We start from the raw sequence: 20,411 nt of genomic DNA, 5'->3' as shown, positions 1-20,411 counted from the left end.
CGGTCTTAAACTAAAATTGACTAATTGACTTTAGGATTCTTGTATGGGTTTTGACTCAAAGTCTGAAAAACACAGACCAATGGTATTTTTAAGTCAGCTGCACAACTTGCTAAAGATACAAAGTCCTGAGCCCCATCTAAAACTACTGAATTAGAATCCACAGAATATGGGTCCCTGAGCACTGCAGGCTCTCCAGATGATCCTTAGGCATGTTAAAGTTTGAGACCCCTTGGTGTCGTTTAAGCTGAGATCTAAAGGATCCTCAGGTGTTATTCAGACAGAGAGAGGAGAGAAAACTATGTAACTGCCAGAAGCCACAGTAGATGCAAAGACTGAGTGGGCAGAGGGGGAGCATGATGTTTAAGGAAGTTCAGTGAACCGGGCAAGTTCACAGGGCACTATGGGAAGACAATGAGGATGAAGAGGTAGGCATGGTTCATTCTGCCAGCTCCCTCATCTAGCTAGTTCCATGCCACCTCAAGAATCATACATGAATATTCACCCTTAAAAAGGAAGGAAATTTTTAGGGACTTCCCTGGTGGCGCAGTGGATAAGACTCCACGCTCCCAATGCAGGGGGCTGGGTTTCAGTCCCTGGTCAGGGAGCTGGATCCCACATGCATGCTGAAACTAAGAGTTTGCTTGCCACAACTAAAGACCCTGCGAGCCACAACTAACACCCAGGGCAATCAAATATATAATAAATAAATATTTTATTTTATTTTTTATTTTTTTTATTTAATTTTTTTGGGGGTACACCAGGTTCAATCATCTGTTTTTATACACATATCCCCGTATTCCCTCCCTTCCTTGACTCCCCCACCTTGAGTCCCCCCCACCCTCCCTGCCCCAATCCTCTAAGGCATCTTCCATCCTCGAGTTGGACTCCCTTTGTTATACAACAACTTCCCACTGACTATTTTACTAAATAAGTATTTTAAAAGGAAGGAAATTTTTACACATGCTACAACATGGATGACCTTTGAGGACATCATGCTAAGTGACATGAGCCAGTCACAAAAAGACAAATACTGCATGATTCCACTTATGTGAGGTGACTAGTGTAGTCAAATTCACAAAGACGGAAAGTAGAACGGGTGCCTGCCAGAGGCTTGGGGAGGGAGGGGTGGAGAATTATTGTTTAATGGGTCTTAAGTTTCAGTTTTGCAAGATGAAGAGCTCTGCGAAACAGATCAGCTGCACAAGGATGTGAACGTATTTAACACCACTGCACTGTATACTTTAAAATGGTTAAGATGGTACTTCTATGAGTATTTTACCACAATTTAAAAAAAGAACACATGAGACTAAGAGTCCTGAGTTGATACTTGACTTTCACTAGTATTTGACTCCTTTCCCAATGATACAAATGTCCCCTCAGTTCTGGAAGCAATAGTAACCATTCCCTTTTAGGCAAGAAAGGCACTAGAATTATAAATGTGTCTTCCTTTGTTTAAAAAAAAGAAAAGCTTGTAAAAGCTTTCTACATTGGAGAAAGAAAGAAAAGAGAGACAGGAAAGAAGAATCAATTACAACTTAACCTTGTAGTGAAGAGCAGAATTCTACACTGCCTTAGTGGAAAAGAGATGAAACACCCTGGGTTTTGTCTACAGATCATAAACTACCTCCTGAGGGTAATACATGTTTATCCCTGACAAATATTTTTGTCTAAAAGCTCTTCCTTGTGAAGGGAAATTTTACATAAAATAGTAATCTTTAAGCTAACAAATATTCTTATTTTAGGGTGCCATAACTCAATGGTTCCCAAATTTAGAATTGAGCTGCACATCTGAGAAGCCTCAAAAAATACAAATCCCTGGCCCCACTCCAAATCTACTGGAGTAAGTTACCCAGCAGTGAACCAAGGATATTTTTATGTGTAGCCTATTTGGGGCGATCACTCAAAGTAAGGACAGGTATGAGAATGGCTGCTTGAGCACATGCTCTTACCTTTCTCCACTCTCTCAAAGTCTGTTTGAAATGACTGAACATAAAAGTATGAAAATATCCTTAGCAACACCAGAAAACCCGGAAGAGTTCCATCAGCAGACCAGAACACTAAGGAATTTCTGGAAGATATAAAGCAGATGGAATCAGTAAAACCCCAAATTGCTAAAGAGCCTGAAATGAACGGAATCATTGTTAAGTAAATGTTGTCGGCAAAACCTCAGAATATTCCCTAGGATCAGAGCAGAAAATGTTGCCAGCAGATGTGGGTCAGTTGTCCAGTAATTATCAGAGGGTTTGGTAACAATTTGCCAGCCTCTCACCCTCAAAGCAGCTGCCTCCTGAATTGTCCCCAGGTTGAAAACAATGAGAGAAAAAGGGGAGTGCTTTGGGTAAGTGCATCTGGGCCAAGATGTAAAAGGAGTGCCCATTCCCAGGAGGCAAGTTTCTTGTGTACATCATAAAGGAAGGTCCAACTGGGTGGATATTCTTCCTCCTCCCTCCTATATCCTCTGCAGACAGAGACCTTCTAACTTGCATTCACAGTGACATTTCTAACTTATGTTGAGGAAACAAATTCATCTAGATTCTCATTTGTAAATAAGAACTGCCATCCAAAAAAGCAATGAATGAAAGAAAGAAAGAAAGTATTTTTGCTTTGTTTAGTTTAAAGAACAAATACAGGTAACGGGAAAAAAATAAATTCTAGAAATTAAAAAGAAAAAACTTTACCTCAGTCATAAAACAAGAATAAGCCATCGGAAAAAAAAATGCAGACTACCTGGAAATTAAGATCATGAGAGCCAAGAAAAACAAAACAAATCAAGCAGACAACAGCACCTCAGAAGAGCTGAATAATGAAATGAACACATCTGAAGAATGAATTAGATATTCTTATAGAATATCTTATTCTTAAGATGTTCCTACTAGATTCTCTTGATTAGCCACAGAATATTTCTCTCAGGGTGATCATTATAAAATGTACTTTGGCAGGTCCCTCCAGCATTCCATGGACTGGAGGAACACCTGGGGCTAATATACAGGTAGGACAGTGTGAGGGCAAGCATCTCACTGCAGGTCCCCAGAGGGTGGACCTAGTGCATTCACGCTGAGCCTTTCTGCATCTGCTTTGCCAAGATTGTGCCCTTACCTGGAATGTCCAAGTACCCTTCACTCTACTAAGGTCTACCCCACTTAGAGCTCAGCCCAGGGACCGTCTCCCTCCAGGAAGGCTTCCTTTACTTCCCTTTCCCACACTGATTCACATTTTCTAGTGTCCCTGCACATTACCACAGCTAAGTTGACCTCACTGTGTTATAGTTACCTATTCGTGTCTCTGTCTTCCTCATGCTCTGAGGGATATTTTAACGAGAGGCACTGGTTCTATTCAGATACACAGACATGGATATGTGTCATTCACTCTCCAGATACATCTTGCGTGCCTACAAGTAGAACTAAATGCACTGTTCTAATATCTGCAGGAAAGCATACAAAAATGGTTCTGTCCACTAAGGCCACGGTCAACCCCCCATTAAATATAGGTACCTATTTATCCCAAGTTGGAGCTCTCTGAATTTAGTAGGGTGCCATCACATTTTGGAACTTTCTGAATTTCCACCAGGTAATAGTTTATGCAAATGGACCTCTAAGAATCCAACAACTTGGTCAAAAGCAAGTCATTACATTACAGTCAATACATTTTTGTCTCCCCAAAATGGATATACTGTTAGATATTTTCATTTGCTGGATGATATTTGGTTGTTATCCAGAGAACATCCTAGAAGGTACTTTCACCTTTGTACTGCTATTTCTACTCTTCTTGTATGTTACTCCTGGGCCACTGAACTGTAAAATTAGGCAACTCTATCATACTAGGACTATAGCAGGCCACTCGGGACACGAAGGATACCACAGTTATCACTACAGATCATCTACTTTCCCAGCTATCTGAGATATTTGTGTCCTGAGTAAAGCTCACGGAAATGTCTTCAAGGCTTGCACACTCCAATTTCTACCCCCAGACCCAATATACTCTCTATATCATCTCCTGCACCATAGGCATCAACAGGAACACAGCAGAAAATGTGTTCTCAAAAGCAGAACATCTGGAAGCACTAGAAAAGGGTAAAGGGCTAAGCCTATGTAGAAACAACAAAGAAAGCAATCAGTAAGAAAATGAAAGCCCTAAAATTGTTGCCTTCCTCTTTCTCAGTTTCTTAAGGAGTCACACTTTTTAAAGAAAGGTATGAGTGTTAATCCCATTAATCATACCTTTATTTTGCTGGGTAGGTGAAACTCGCTTTCAGATTGGGAAGAAAATTCCCTAAATACAGGCAATTAAGATCAACTCTTGGGACTTCCCTGGTGGAGCAGTGGTTAAGAATCCACCTGCCAATGCAGGAGACACAGGTTCGATCCCTGCTCCAGGTAGAGCCCACATGCTGCAGAGCAACTCAGCCCATACACCATAGCTACTGAGCCCACATGCTGCAACTACTGAAGCCTGCGCACCTAGAGCCCATGCTCTACAACAAGAGAAGCCACCGCAATGAGATGCCTGTGCTTTCTCGCCACAATTAGAGAAAGCCTGCATGAAACAACAAAGACCCAATGCAGCCAATTTAATTAATTAATTAATTAATTTAAAAAAAAAAGATCAACTTCCTACAGAGTCAGGAGTTCAGAAGTTCAGATATCCTGGAGAACCGGGAACACTGTAACCCCTGTGCACCCACATTTATATCTCTTTTTTAAAATTACTCCCCATAAACAAAACAAGAAGCAAAAGTAATAAGTTCCACCATGGGTTGGGGGAATCTAAGGGTTTGCAACACCTTAAACAGCTAATATTGTGAGACATGAGAAACAACATGTGAGAATGAGAAACTATCTTCTCCAAAGAGCTGTTAATTGTCTTCAGGTAGAAACTCCCTACAGAGAGCTGAGCATCCCTGCCATTGCCATTTCCATTGCCAATAAATTCTACCTCATCTCCAACAAGATGGAAAGGCATCTGGAACAGCACTCAATATAAACTGAAGAGAATATTAAAAGTTTTTCAGAAAACGTTAGTGTTTTTTCCACAGAAGAGAAACAAGGAGAATGATTAAGGGTATTTTCTTTGAAACAATGCATATATGCAAAATTCACCATCCAGACTTAATCTCTACCTTTTAGAGATATAGTATAAGGATGTGGGATTAACATAGGAAAAAGAGGCAAACAGAAAATGTACAAAAGCTCAACTGGTTTTTAGCAATCAGAAGCATAGACTAGACCTAGAGCTCAGGAAAAGATGTGTTCTTAACTTAGTTCTTACCCTCCTATAAAAGTTGATTCAGAGAATAGTCTTGAAGTGAAACTGGAGAACTGAGGGGCAAGGGGGAAGAAGAAGGAGAGAATAAAGGAAGGGTGGCTACTCCTGCACTGAAAAGTCTGAGTGCCCATCTCAGCTTCAGTTCTGAAATCTTCCACACTGACAATGAATGATACATCATCACAATAGCAAGAATGATAAGTTTCAAATCTTTAGAAAACAAAATTTATATATTCTAATATACAGTCTTTTAGCTACATGAGTTCTCTAAGCAGGGATCTCTACCTCTAAAAGGTAGAGATAATTAGCAAGTGGTTTAGTAAGAAAAACAGCCTGCTATATCAAAATTGCTTAGTAGCTACAAAGATTGTAGATGATAATTTATGAAGGAAATTCTAATTTAACTGACTAGTGCAGTAAATGTCATACAAAGGGCAGCAAAATATATGTTGACATTTCCACATACATGTTTTACAGAGGAGCAACTCTAAAGTATAACTGTAAAAAGCACATGCTATACTAATTTCGTCATTCTAGCATGAGAGGCACTAATATACACAAGAGCTTTGTTTTCCCACAAGGAACTTTGTCACAGATGGCCTTATCATTTTCCAATTTAAAATCTTACATGTCAATAAAATACTCCAAGGTATTTACAATCTTAATTTAAAGCACTAGAACCCACACAATCAAGTTATTAATAAATGACAAGTTGGGAGTTTCCACTTACGTAGATATATTGTTGAAGCTGAGAAACAGACGTTGGAGGCAGGGCAAATTATCCACATCTCTCTAAAAGGAAACAGAAAGCAAAAATTTACCAGCTGAAAGAAAAAGAATATTATAAAACGTTTTCTTGCTCAGCTGTTGAAATATATAGTCATTTCTATTTACTGCAATCTTGCTATACCACTGATTTCTACTGGACATTGAGCTCCATTCTTCTCCACTGCAGATTAAATGGGAGGGTTTCAGGACATCCGCAGAATAAGCAGCACCACTCGCAAGGTGAAAAGCACTGAAGGGAACAGACGGAGATGCTGCTGCTAGCCTCTTCAAGCATGCTTTTGGGAATGGAGCCAAAATGCTACTTCAGCATTTCAACTGCAGCACAAATACAGTAGGATCAAACATTTGTTAAAAATCACTTTTAAAAAGAAGCTGTTCAAATGCTTTAAATTTTAAATGTATGCAAACAGCTTTCCAAACAGTACTGAGAATTTCAAAGCTATTTACATCACTACTCTCAAACCCACAGAAATATACCACTCAGTTACAAATGAACCAATACCCTGACAGTTCCCCCACAGCACTAAAAGTAGATCATAATGCGTGTCAGTGAAGGGCACTGTAAGGGCAATCTCCAATCTAAGCAAGAATCAGAGGTTCTTACAATTGGAAATCTATGCTGTTCTGTTTAGGTGCAGCTCCTCTGAGCAAAGCCCTGCTGTTTAAATATAGTTACCTTTAGCAAATATTGAACTGTTTCGGCCCAAATGATTTTTTACTACTTTTATTAAGTGAAAAGACACAAATCTTCTGAAAAGTATGACATATCCTGGAATACCAGAATCTTAAGAGGAAGCTTAGTAGTTACCTAGTCCACAACCTCATTATTCACATGAGAAAAAGTAAACATTTGAGTTGTCGCAAGGGCAACATGGGAGGGGTCGGAAAGGTGACCCAGGAAACATACTGTCATACATACAGAAGCCAAGACAGGACAAGATTCCAGTTATCCTGACTTCCAATGCTCTGCTCTTTAAAATACTACACACACTGGTACTTTCATATTAAATGTTTTTCATTTTTAAGGGCAATATTGTTTACAATAATTCCTAGTTAAATGAGATTGAATGATGCTAATATAAGTATGTGCATTTTAACTATTATTGTGACCAACATTTAAACCCAATCAAAACATGTTTTTCTGTTTCCATAAGTCATCATCTTTTTTTCCTCCCTCCTTTTCTTCCTCCCCTTTAAAACTACCATTTCCAAGACCCAATATAAATTTAGGCAATGCATTAAAATTACAGACAAGTTTAGCTTTTCCAAAAACAGTTCATTTATTTATTTTTAAAAGCTTGTTATACAAAGAAAATATAAAAGTGATAGAATTGTAGCAGAGTTACATCTCACTGATTTTTGAGAGGACACAGGAGAAATGAATCTGGCTTAAGACATTCTCCCACATAGCTTCTCTTGTGTACCATTTGTCAGCCTTCTCTCAACCCCTGAGGCCCAAATCCGTGTAAAAGGAATACAACGACCAGTGATCAGAACACTGGCTATGCATACCATCCCCTTGCATTACCATTCTCAGGCCCACCCCTGAAAAGCCTGTTCCACATATGTGAGTTGTGATTTTTAGAGTTTTTCAACCATGGTCAAAGAATAAGTTTTCAGAAAATAGTTAGACAACCAAATTCGCCTCACTGGGTGATAGGCTCTACATGTTGGCAAACTTGTTGAATCCTCTCCACCAGCTACTTCTCTGATATTCCCAGAATGAGAGTGGAATAGGGGAGGGGAAGAGTGATGGATTACCTCTTTTTGCTCCAGGGCCCTAATTTCGAAAGGGTAGCTTGCTTCCTATCTGGTCTCTAGAAGTTTAGAGTCACAGCCATATTGAAAGCCTTCTCCATTTGAGGAATCTCTTCTCCTAAATTCTTCCTGGAATCTATGTGAGATATTTCTGGGAATAAGCATTGTTTGCTGACATCTAACTGGGAGAAACTGAGAAGCAGTGGCCTGAATGTCCTTTGAATCAAGGTACCTTAAAAAAAAATACACTTGTCTCTTTGCGCCCCAGCTTACCACCTTCAAAGACTACAGACGCACAGAAACATTTCAAGACATACTTATTTTGCTATTAAAATATAAACTCAAATTACATCAGGTATAAATTGTGAGAAAAGGGTTTTTTAAGATTATTTGATTATAGTGTTTTTTACTTATCTTCATTTTAAGAAACAAAACTTTACCAGAAGTTTTTACCTGCTACAGCTATAGAAAACATTTACAAGTTGAAAAACTAAAAATCAGAATTCAACTACATGTACCCCAAAACCATTTTAGTAGATAGCCTTTCCAGAACTTTAGAAAGCAAAATAATTACCCACAATCAATTTTGTTGTTCCAAATTTCATTCCTATAAGAAAATTATAAGTTTCCAAGTTTTCTGGAAGCATTCCCTCTAAGATCAGACACAAGACAAGGATGCCCACTATCGCCACTACTATTCAACATAGTTTTGGAAGTCCTTGCCACAGCAATCAGAGATGAAAAAGAAATCAAAGGAATCCAAATTGGAAAAGAAGAAGTAAAACTGTCACTGTTCGCAGATGACATGATACTATACATAGAAAATCCTAAAGAGGCCACCAGAAAACTTGAGCTCATCAATGAATTTGGTAATGTTGCAGGATACAAAATTAACACACAGAAATCTCTTGCATTTCTATACACTAACAATGAAAAAGCAGAAAGAGAAATTAAGGAAACAATCCCATTCACCATTGCAACAAAAAGAATAAAATACCTAGGAATAAACCTAACCTAAGAGGTAAAAGACCCATACTCAGAAAACTATAAGACACTCATGAAAGTAATCAAAGATGACACAAACAGATGGAGGGACACACCATGTTCTTGGATTGGAAGAATCAACATTGTGAAAATGACTATACTACCAAAAGCAATTTACAGATTCAATGCAATCCCCATCAAATTACCAATGGCATTTTTTCACAGAACTAGAACAAGAAATTTTACGATTTGTATGGAAACGCAAAAGACCCCGAATAGTCAAAGCAATCTTGAGAAGGAAAGACAGAGTTGGTGGAATCAGGCTTCCTGACTTCAGGCTATACTACAAGGCTACAGTGATCAAGACAGGATGGTACTGGCACAAAAACAGAAATATAGATCAATGGAACAGGATAGAAAGCCCAGAGATAAACGACGGTCAACTAATCTATGACAAAGGAGACAAGGATATACAATGGAGAAAAGTCAGCCTCTTCAATAAGTGGTGCTGTGAAAACTGGACAGCTACATGTAAAAGAATGAAATTAGAACACTCCCTAACACCATACACATAAATAAACTCAAACTGGATTAAAGACCTACATGTAAGGCCAGACACTATAAAACTCCTAGAGGAAAATATAGGGAGAACACTCTTCGACGTAAATCACAGCAAGATCTTTTTTGATCCACCCCCTAGAGTAACGGAAATAAAAACAAAAATAAATAAGTGGGACCTAATGAAACTTCAAAGCTTCTGCACAGCGAAGGAAACTATAAGCAAGACGAAAAGATAACCCTCAGAATGGGAGAAAATATTTGCAAACGAATCAACAGACAAAGGATTAATCTCCGAAATATATAAACAGTTTATCCAGCTCAATATCAAAAAAACAAACAACCCAATCAAAAAAATGGGCAGAAGACCTAAATAGGCATTTCTCCAAAGAAGACATACGAATGGCCAAGAGGCACATGGAAAGCTGCTCAACATCACTAATTATTAGAGAAATGCAAATCAAAACTACAATGAGGTATCACCTCACACCGGTGAGAATGGGCATCATCAGAAAATCGACAAACAGTAAATGCTGGAGAGGGTGTGAAGAAAAGGGAATGCTTTTGCACTGTTGGTGGGAATGTAAATTGATACAGCCACGATGGAGAACAGTATGGAGGTTCCTTGAAAAACTGAAAATAGAGTTACCGTATGACCCAGCAATCCCACTGCTGGGCATATACCCAGAGAACACCATAATTCAAAAAGACACAGCACTCCAATGTTCACTGCAGCACTATTTACAATAGCCAGGACATGGAAGCAACCTAATGTCCATCAGCAGATGAATGGATAAAGAAGATGTGGTACATATATACAATGGGATATTACTCAGCTGTAAAAAGCAATGAAACTGGGACATTTGTAGAGACATGGATGAACCTAGAAACTGTCATACAGAGTGAAGTGAGTCAGAAAGAGGAAAACAAATATTGTATATTAACACATATATGTGGACTATAGAAAAATGGTACAAATCAAGCGGTTTGCAAGGCAGAAATAGAGACCCAGGTGTAGAGAACAAACATATGGATGCCAAGTGGGGAAAGCAGGGAAGGTTGGGGGGGAATGAATTGGGAGATTGGGATACCAAATAGACACTCTAAATATATGCAGTTTATTGTATGTTAACTGTACCTCAATAAAAGTTCTTAAAAAAAAGTTTCCAAGTTTTCTAGCAATTATAAGATATACTTTGTAATGAATTTCTAGCATTACAATAGACAAAAAGAAAACATCCTATTTATCGTATCAATTATCTATGCATGAGTTATTACACATCCAAAAAAAAAAAGATTGCTGAAAGCTACTAGAAGATGGTTGCTCTAATATGAGAATAAACCAAAGATGTAGATACATAAGATTCAGGAAGTTGATTCACTATTGGAGGGAGGCAAGCGAAATCCAAGGATGTCAACTCCATAGCAGGCCTAAGGGCAACCAGTCTACGCTAGAGACAGAGGACAGAGGGCTCTAGAAGGGGTATCTTGGAAGAGAGAAAATGAAACAGATTACTTGAGATCTTTGCCCATAGAGAATTTTAGAGTTCTGTTGGGGAGTTTGGGCATTAATTAATGGTACTTAAATAGAACCTTAAATTAATGGGAGAAGTGAGACAGTTATTAATGCCAAAGAAAACAAAAGTTTAGTATAATGGTCCAATATTCACTTTGAAAAGCTCATATTGCTGTGCCAGACAACCCTCATCTATTATCTTGTAAATTCATCAATCTGAAGCCATTGCACTGAAAGACCCACCTTAAACCAGACTCCCAAGAAATCTCAACAATAAATATCTGGCCTTGGCCCTTAAAGACATGACTATGTCAAAGAAATGTGCTCTTCTTGCCAGTAAGTAATAATCTCAGCTTTTCTTTATCAGCAGGTTATTCTGGTACTACTTTGGGAAAGCCAGCACTCAATAATCTGCTTATCAAAAAATATATAGCTATTTTGGAATAATGAGGAAAGGAGAAATAAGGGGTTAAAGATAATTTAAGAAAGCTAAATCCTCATAACTTTGAGAAAAAGTCAGCACATTTATTTCACTGTCAAGTGTTAAACCCTCGCACAAATTCTTTTCTGGAGGTACCTATTTCACCGGCAGTGAAACTATTGCAAACAGTCAATAACATACCTAAGATAAGAAAAAGAAGATGAAATAAAATATTTACATATAGGGGAATATTTATAGCTCATTTGTTAACCTTATCTTAGTGTCAAATTTATTATATTTAACAAAACACAATTCTGGGAATCACAGTCAAAATATGTTTTGAAGTAAGACTCAAAACCATTTTATATATCTAAAAAATATAATCCTTTAAAAATAGACTTTAAAAATTACTTACTACAAGATTACTGAGAGGACTATAATTCTTTATTTTTCAAAAGAACCTGCTGTTTGAGAAACATGCTTGTCCTACTCAGCTCAGACAGTGTTTTCCATGTTCCTAAACTTCACAAAAGAACTAAGTGATTCAGCAATCTGAGCATGTGTAAAACATCTATTACTGGAGCTATTTTTAGAGCTGCCTCCTGCAGAGGAATAAGGAAGAAGAAGGGTGAAGAGATAGAGGCTTTGGCATGCATCAAGGAGGACAAAATTTATTATAATAAAATCACGGCTACTCTCATTTCATTACCTATTCTATTCTACAAAAAAGTCAGAGTTAAAATATGTAGGTTTATCAAATTAATTCCAAAATAACTACATGCTATAGCCATCACTTTGTAACGCATACACATATTATGTGAGGAATGCTATGTGTAAGTCATCATGTCAACAACTCTAATGATGCTTTTATATGCCACGAGAAAAGTCTGTTACCTGTCTCTATTAGACAAAGGCATTAATGTGCATATCTACTTTTTATATTTATTTACTACTCATTACATGGCAATAGATATGTCAATCTAGCTGCAAGCTACTCTTTCAGTCTTTTCTTCTATACACTGTTGTAATTCCCCCCAAATAAAAAGGAACCAAAAACCAGACGAATAAGTGGCCAATGATGCTCTGACTACAGAGATTTCCATTCTTTATAATCTAAGAGAGCTAGATATAACAGTTATGAGGAAAAATAGAAAAAGCCTCAATTTCACAATCTTGGCCTTTCTACATTTGAATTTATAGTTCAAATTAATATCACATGCATGATCTAACAAGACTCCTCATTAAAAATGGTCCCTGGCATTCTTGCCGCTACAAAACACAATTCTGGGAATCACAGTCAAAATATGTTTTGACTCCTGGCAAAACCCACTGGAAAGACACAAACTCAACTTAGACTTTATGGCATTTGGACAATCCCAAATGATTAACTTATGGAAAAAAATTACTATGAGAAGAGTAAGCATAAATTTTAGGCAACAAATGTAGAATTACCAAAAAATTAAGAAAATATAATAACTTGATAAAGATTATGGACTTAGAGAAACACAAATGAATCAAAACATGAGAAAAATAGGATGCTATAGGTAAAAATATCTGGGCAGTTTTTTTTAAACCCATGCAGAACTTCTAGAAACAAAAAATTATGGTCATTATTAAAAACTCAGTGGATGGACTGAAAATCAGATTAGACAAAACTGAGGAGAAAGTTAGTGACTGGAAGATAGCATTAATGAAGTAAAAATAATGCAGAAATGTAGCAGAGAAAAATAAGAATGCTGGAAATTTTAAGAAACAAAGAATAGAACAAGAAGGTCCATACCATGTCTAGCAGGTGTTTAAGAAGTAGAAAGAGAGAAAGTGGGAAAAGGCAATATTTGAAAATATAAAGACTCAGAATGTTCCCATAATTCATGAAAGAAATGTATCTGCAGATTCATAAAACACAAATATTGGGTATGCTAATAAAATTACTGTATTTAATCAAATCTAAGATACCATCTCACAATTATTTTATGTAACACTTTGTGAAAATAAACATGATTAACCAATAACAAAATATCACTTTGGATTTTTCTTTCATTATTACTGAAAGAGCTCTTTTAGATTTACTTAACCACACTTTTAACCAAATAACATTCTTATTCACACATAAAAATAGGGCAAAATAAATTTGTTAAATTAATGATTTCCCCAAATACCTCCATGTATTTATAAAGCTGGAGTGGTTAGATGGTATAGTCGTGGCATAATGGTAGACAAACAGATTTAACAGAATAGAAGATTCAGAAAAAGACATTTGATTATTACTCAATTTTGAAAAAGAAACCAATTTCATTCAACAGGGAAAGCAAGGTCTTTTGAGTAAAAGGTGATGGAGCAAATAGACATCCCTACTTGGGAAAAATAAATCATGACCCCTACATCTCACACCATACACAAAATTTAAAGGTGGAGGACACACCTAAAATGAAATGTAAAACTATAAGCCTTGTGGAAGAAAACAGAAGAGAACACATTTATGATATTCAGATAAGCAAGCACTTCCTAGACAAGACAAAAAAGGCACTAATGATAAAAGAAAACAAATTGATAAAGTGTATGTTACTAAAATTTAAAGCTTCTACATATCAAAAACATTGTTAAGAAAGCAAAAAAGGAAGTCGTGGAGAAAATAATTCAATACATACATGAAACAAAGGACTGAGTCTAAACTAAACACCTACCACATTCAATGATAAAAAGGTAATCCATCTTTTTTAAGTGGGCAAAAGGCTTGAACTGATACTTCAAGGATGGCCAGTAAGTACTTGGAGAGATGCTCAACATCATCAGTCACTAAGTAACTGCAAATGAAAACTACAACAAGAATCATAGTATCACTAAAATGATAAAGACTGTCAATGTCAAATGCTGGCAAGGATGTGGAGCATTTACAATTCTCATTTATTGCTGGTGGGAGTATAAAATGGTACAATTACTCTGTAAAATTGTTTAGCAGTCTCTAATAAACTTAGATGCCCATCTACCTTATGGCTCAGTAACGACATGCCTCTCCATATTTACCTAAAAGAAATGAGTGTGTGTCCACCAAAGTAAATACATAAATAAAAGATCACAAGAATATTCACAGCAGCTTTATTTGTAGGAGCCAAAAATTGGAAATAATGAAGGTGCCTGTGAACAGAATGAAAATGCGAACTGTATCTAGACAATAAATAGAACTCAACAAGTAAAAAGAACTACTGCTACACACAGCAAAATGGAGGACTATGGAAACATTATGTTCAGCACAAAAAAGAGTACACACTTTACATCTGTACATATATTTTTTAATAAAAATTTCAAAAACAGGCAAAATTAATCTATGAGGATAAAAGCCAGAAAACCTATGCGGCAGGGAAAGACATTGACTGGAAAGGGGCAAAAGGAACTTTCTGGAGTGACAGAAATGTTTTCTCTCTTAATCTGGGTGGTATTCAAATGAAAGTACACTTATATAAAAAAATTATTGAACTGTACAGTTAAGATTTGTGCATTTTACTGTATCTAATTATACTTCAATAAAGTATGGAGGAAAAGTCTTCACATTCAGAATTCAACTTCTGAATCCCTATTTAACTGTAATAATGTCCATGCTTCTCACACAATATTGTCTTCTGTGCCATCAAGAACACTGGTGATGCAATATATCCTAAAGTGTGCTCTATTATGGTCTGCAGGATTTTCTTCCAAGCAGCTGACAACCATTCTTACGTTTTGGTATCGTTAAGGTAAAGAAACACTGGTGCTATGGTCTGAATGTTTGTGTTTCCTCCAAATTCACATGCTGAAATCCTAATCACCAAAGATGGTGGTATTAGGAGATGCAAACTTTGTGAGGTGCTTAAGGCATGAGGGTAGAGCCCTCATGAATAGGATTAGTGCCTTAAAAAAGAGACCCCACAGAGATCTTTAGCCTCTTCCACCATAGGAGGACACAGTGAGAAAGTGCCAGCTATGGACCAGGAAGACAGCTCTCACCAGAATGTAATCATGCTGGCACCCTGATCTAGACTTCCTAGGCTCCAGAACCGTGAGAAATAAATTTGTGTAGTTTATAAGCTACCCAGTCTGGGCTATCTTGTTATAGCAGCCCAAGTGGACTAAGACACAAACATTAATTATTCATACAGCTTCCTGTTGCTCTGACATTTCTTTCGCCTACCCCAAGGAGTTTTCTCAATTTCTCCTGCCTTCAGTTACATTGCTTGGCATTTGACAAGCAAGTTCTCTGAACCTATCTCAGGAGCAAAATATAACACAGCTTTGCCAAACACGGTTATCTTCCTTTTAAGGTATTTGATTGTTACTTAGCAAAAAATCTGGAATTGCAGTCACTCCTCCAATGAAAAGTATGTTTCACTAATATTAAATTTATGACTTTGCTGTTCTATTTCCAATCCTTTTTGAATAATGTTTCACTTCAATTCCAAATCATAGTATAATCTTTTAAAATACATTTTGAAGAGTAATTAAACTCAACACATGTAATACCAACAACTGAAATGACAATAATATAAACAGTTATAACCAAGTTCACATATATATAGCAATGAAATTGCTGTAGCCTGTCCAATAGTGATTTTAAGATGCCATATGTAGACTGTAAGACATATTCAGATTTCAGAGTTGTTGAGATATGAAACATACATGTCTCAAATTGGTCAAATGGTAGCTCCATGTCTATACACACACATCATAGTGAGTCTGAAGGACTTCAAAAAGAAATCTTATAATCTTAAACAGAGGAAGAAAAAGACTACCTATAAAAAATGACAGTAGACAGTTTAAGTACAATAATAGAAAGCCAAAGACAATGGACTATGAGCTTCAAATATCTGGGAGAAAAACAACTGTCAACCAAATCAAACAGTCAGTCATAAATAAAAGCAAAATAAACAAATTATTAAACAAACACAAACTATGAGTGCTTACTACCACCAGAGCCATAAGAACTTTATCTAAATTATATATTTGGGAGGAATGGTGAACCCAAACAAGCATTTATCATGTGGGTGAATCCAAACAAGCATTGACTGAAACATAGGAATTAAAATATCTAAATTGGGACGTAAAAAAATAAAATACTAGACAACAAAAGCATGCAAAATGAGAGGGGTTTACTTGATTAAATGACTCTTAGGTCCTTATTTGAGAAGAGGGTAGGGATGTGTATTAACACTATAATTTAAGTCAAGTGAGTATTTTTACATGGTAAGACTAACCATTAAAGTGAAGAAGAATAGAGAAAGTTCCATCAACTCAAAATAAGACACAAGAAAAAAAATAGCAGAGGAAAAGCAGGACAAATAGAAAGCATGATATAACATCAAAGTGATAAATGTAAATATATCGGTAATTACAATTAGTATAACACACCAAAGTCTCTGGTCAGAAGACAGATTCTCAGATCGCAAATTTAAAAAGGAGTATGCATTCTTTACAAGAAAAAGGTTGACGGTTAAAGAACACTTAACATGATTCACTGAGAAGAACTCAATAACACTGCTGTTAATACTCCCACCAAAAGTACAAAACCTGGATGTAATCACTAGGAAGCAGTTAGACAAGCCCAAATCGAGTAACATCCTACAAAGTAATAAACTGATATTCTTCAAAAATGTCAATGTCAGGAAATACCAAGAAAGACTCAGGTACTGCCGGGATCAACTCGGCGACTCGAGGTGAGTGACGGATGCCGCAAGCTTGAAGAAGACACAGACACAGACTGAAGAGAAAGATGGGACCGGGGGACTCAAGACCTCTAGGATCAAGAGCCCTGCTGATTGATCCCACGTTGCTTTTACTGAGTTCTCGGCATAGCCCAAGAGTCTAACACTCCCAGGTTAATCCCATAAACAATCAAAGGCCTCACATGACTGGGGGCAATGATCTTTGTTTGCCTCCTGGGTCCTGATTTGAGCTGGGCGTGGAGAGCAAAGCAGCCCTGGGGGCAGGAGACCTCTCTCAAAAGGATTAAGGGTCTGTGCCCCACCCGTGTTGGCCCCTCTGCGACTGTGCCTGTCTTAGGTTGTTCCTCCCTTGAGGAATCTTACCCGTCTCTGGCTAACCAGTCATCCTCCAGGGCCAAACACGGTGATATAAGGAAGGCTCTATGCACCACCCCTGTTGGCCCCTCTGCGGCTGTGCCTGTCTTAGGTTGTTCCTCCTCTGAGGAATCTTACCCGTCTTTGGCTAACCAGCCATCCCTCAGGACCAAACAGGGTGATATTAGTCTCCACGCCCCACACCCTCAGCTCCTCCACTGCTCAAGCAGGACATTCTGAATCCCATCACTCGGCCCCCATACTTCAACATTTTCAATGTTTCAAAAAGGTTCCAGAATGTCTTCCCACAAGGTACCGTCCCAGATTAAACCAGGGAGACATAAAAACTGAATGCAATGTATGATTCTGGATTTTCTTTTGCCATAGAGGACACTACTGAGATAACCGGGAAAATCTGAATGGGATCTATAGATTAGATAGTAGTATCCTATCAATGTTAATTTCCTGATTTTGATAATTATAATATGGTTATGTAAGAGAATTCCTTGTTTTTAGCAAATACACACTGAAGTATATAAAGAGGCAGTATATCTACAACTTTTAAATGGTTCAGAAAAAAATATATATACACATAGAGAGATTGGTAGATATAAAGGGAAGAAAGAATGATCAAGAGAGTATAAAGCAAATGTACTAAAATTTTATCATTTAAGGACGCTGAGTGAAGGGTACTGGGAATTCTTTATACTTTTGGTGCAACAGTTTCTGAAATTATGTCAAAATTTTAAATTTTAAAAAGGTTAAGGGATCAAAAAAAATACTAGGAAAAAAAGAACCAAAAGAAAGCTGGTATTAACATTAGACTAAATAAATGTTAAGGCAAGAAGCATTACTAGCTTTCTGATACATGATACATACTTAGAATACATGGCATATAGCCCATGCTCACAAAACCCTTACAAGATGAAGGAGTTAGTAATAAAGGTAGTTAATACATAATTATAAAAGAAACAATTTACCAGGAAGATACATCAATTTAAATCTTGTAAGCACCTAGAAACATAGCTTTAAATACTGACCACATACTAGGAAGATATATTAAGCATTGACTATAAATATTAACTGCACACTAGGTGAAAAAGCACTCAACAAACCAATTACGTATAGTCAACATTCACTGGCCACAATGCAATTAAATTAGAAAAGAACGACAAAAAAAGAGTAACAAATTTACATATCAAAAAGTTTAAATACACTTTTAAATAATGTACTCAGATCAAAGAAGAAATAATGGAACCTCAAAAATATTGAGAATTACATAATAATAAAAATGCTAAATTTCAAAACTTGTTTGAAGAAGCTGAAGTGGCAGTTAGAGGGAAATTTATAGCCTTATATGCTTATATCAGAAAATAAAAGAGATTGAAAACCAATGTATAAAATACCTAACACAAAACTTTAGAGAGAAAAATTTTTAAATAGAGGAAATAAGAAAGATAAGAACAAATATCAATAAAACAATGTTTTTAAAAGCTGTCAGAGAAGTTCAAGAAAGCTAAAAGCTGGTTCTTTGAAACTACTAGTAAGATAAACTTCAGACAATACTGATCAAGAAAAAATAAAGTATAAATAAGCATTATTAGAAGTGACAAGGGGAACATGACCACAGATAGAGCAGCCAAAAAATAAAATAAAAAAAGAATTTAGTTGAAAGGAAACTACATGTCAAAACTGATGTCCGCTATTATGCTGATTCAATAGTTTCAAACAATCCAGACTATTTTACAAGATAAATTCTACCAAAATATTCAAGGAACAGATCATCTTTATCTCATATAAGCTGAGATTTATACTAAGTAGGAAACCAAAACAAGGAATCACAGAATATTAAAATAGGAAGCACTCTCCAATCTATTTCATGAGGCTAGTATGACCTTGATAGCAGAAAAGAACAATAAAAAGAAATTACAAGCCAATATCATTTATTATCATAGTTGTGAACATTGTGAATCGAATATTAGCAAGCACAAAATGAATGTATATGATATATAGCCCATAATATACATAACAATCCAAAATGCTAGAATAACTTACCATTACAAAAATCTTATAATTTTCAAAATTAAGATTAAAGAAGAATCCATATGATCAATCTAAGGGTTGCAGAAAAATTATTTAATAAAAATCAAACAGCATAATATAAACTCTAAGCAAACTGAAAATACAGGATAATTTCTTCAGACTGATAAATGGCATTTAGCAAACATAGCTAGTGATGCATTTGCTTTAAAATCAGGAATAAGGCAAGGAGGACCACTTATGCTTCTTTATTCAACTTCGTACTAGAGGTTTAGTCAAACTTCAGTCTAGCTCAGTCAAATAAGTAGAAACAAAATATATAATGATTAAAGAAAAACTATCATTGTTCAAAAAAAAATTATAACTGTCTAACCAGAAAACCTAAGAGAATCTACAGATATATTATTAGAATTGTTAAGTGCCTGAGCAAGGTTTCTGGATTTAAGGTCAATGAACCAAAATCAACTGTGGTTCCATATACTAGAAACAGTAAAAAATCTATTTCTGACTAAAAAAAAAATTATAGTAATAACAAAAAAGTATAAGATATGTGGGAAGATGTTTATCAAAAAACAAGTGATCTATGGAGAAAAGCATACAAATCATCAAATGAGACATATGAATTGAGAGATGTGCTCTCGTCATACTATGCCATTCATATTAACATAGCATGTTTACATTATGATATTGAACCGGCAATGTCATAAAAATGTCACCTGTCTTCAAGTTAAAAGATATTCTAATCAAACAGACCAGTAGGGTTATTCATGAAACTTGACATGCTATTTTTAGAATGTATACAGAAAGAGAAAAGACAAAGATAATTTTTTTTAAAAAGGAAGGAAGGCTGGGAAAGGAAAGAAAGGGAAAGGGATATTGAGAACCTCACTCTACTAGCTCTCAGAACATAACAGACAGTTACAGTTATTAAGACAATGTACAGAGATGGAGATAGAGACCAAATAAACAGACCAGACAGGCCAGGCACAGACCCATGCATATACGGATATTTAATTTGTTAAAGGAATATACTGCC

At 36.3% G+C, this 20,411-nt stretch overlaps 1 protein-coding gene across 3 annotated transcripts in view; it reads right to left on the bottom strand.

The window, feature by feature from the left end:
* The window catches only part of LRRC49 (leucine rich repeat containing 49), a 143,465-nt gene that overhangs the window by 94,995 nt on the left and 28,059 nt on the right, over nucleotides 1-20,411 (bottom strand). For all 3 annotated transcript variants that reach the window (XM_057724379.1, XM_057724380.1, XM_057724381.1), the window contains one exon: nucleotides 5,993-6,054. In XM_057724379.1, the coding sequence (XP_057580362.1) occupies nucleotides 5,993-6,054 (62 nt within the window). The remainder of the gene's footprint in view (nucleotides 1-5,992; nucleotides 6,055-20,411) is intronic.

Source organism: Hippopotamus amphibius, chromosome 2, assembly GCF_030028045.1.
Source record: "Hippopotamus amphibius kiboko isolate mHipAmp2 chromosome 2, mHipAmp2.hap2, whole genome shotgun sequence".
Taxonomy (NCBI): Eukaryota; Metazoa; Chordata; class Mammalia; order Artiodactyla; family Hippopotamidae; genus Hippopotamus; species Hippopotamus amphibius.
The sequence above is the reverse complement of the archived record's forward strand: the minus strand, read 5'-3'. Positions and strand labels throughout refer to the sequence as shown.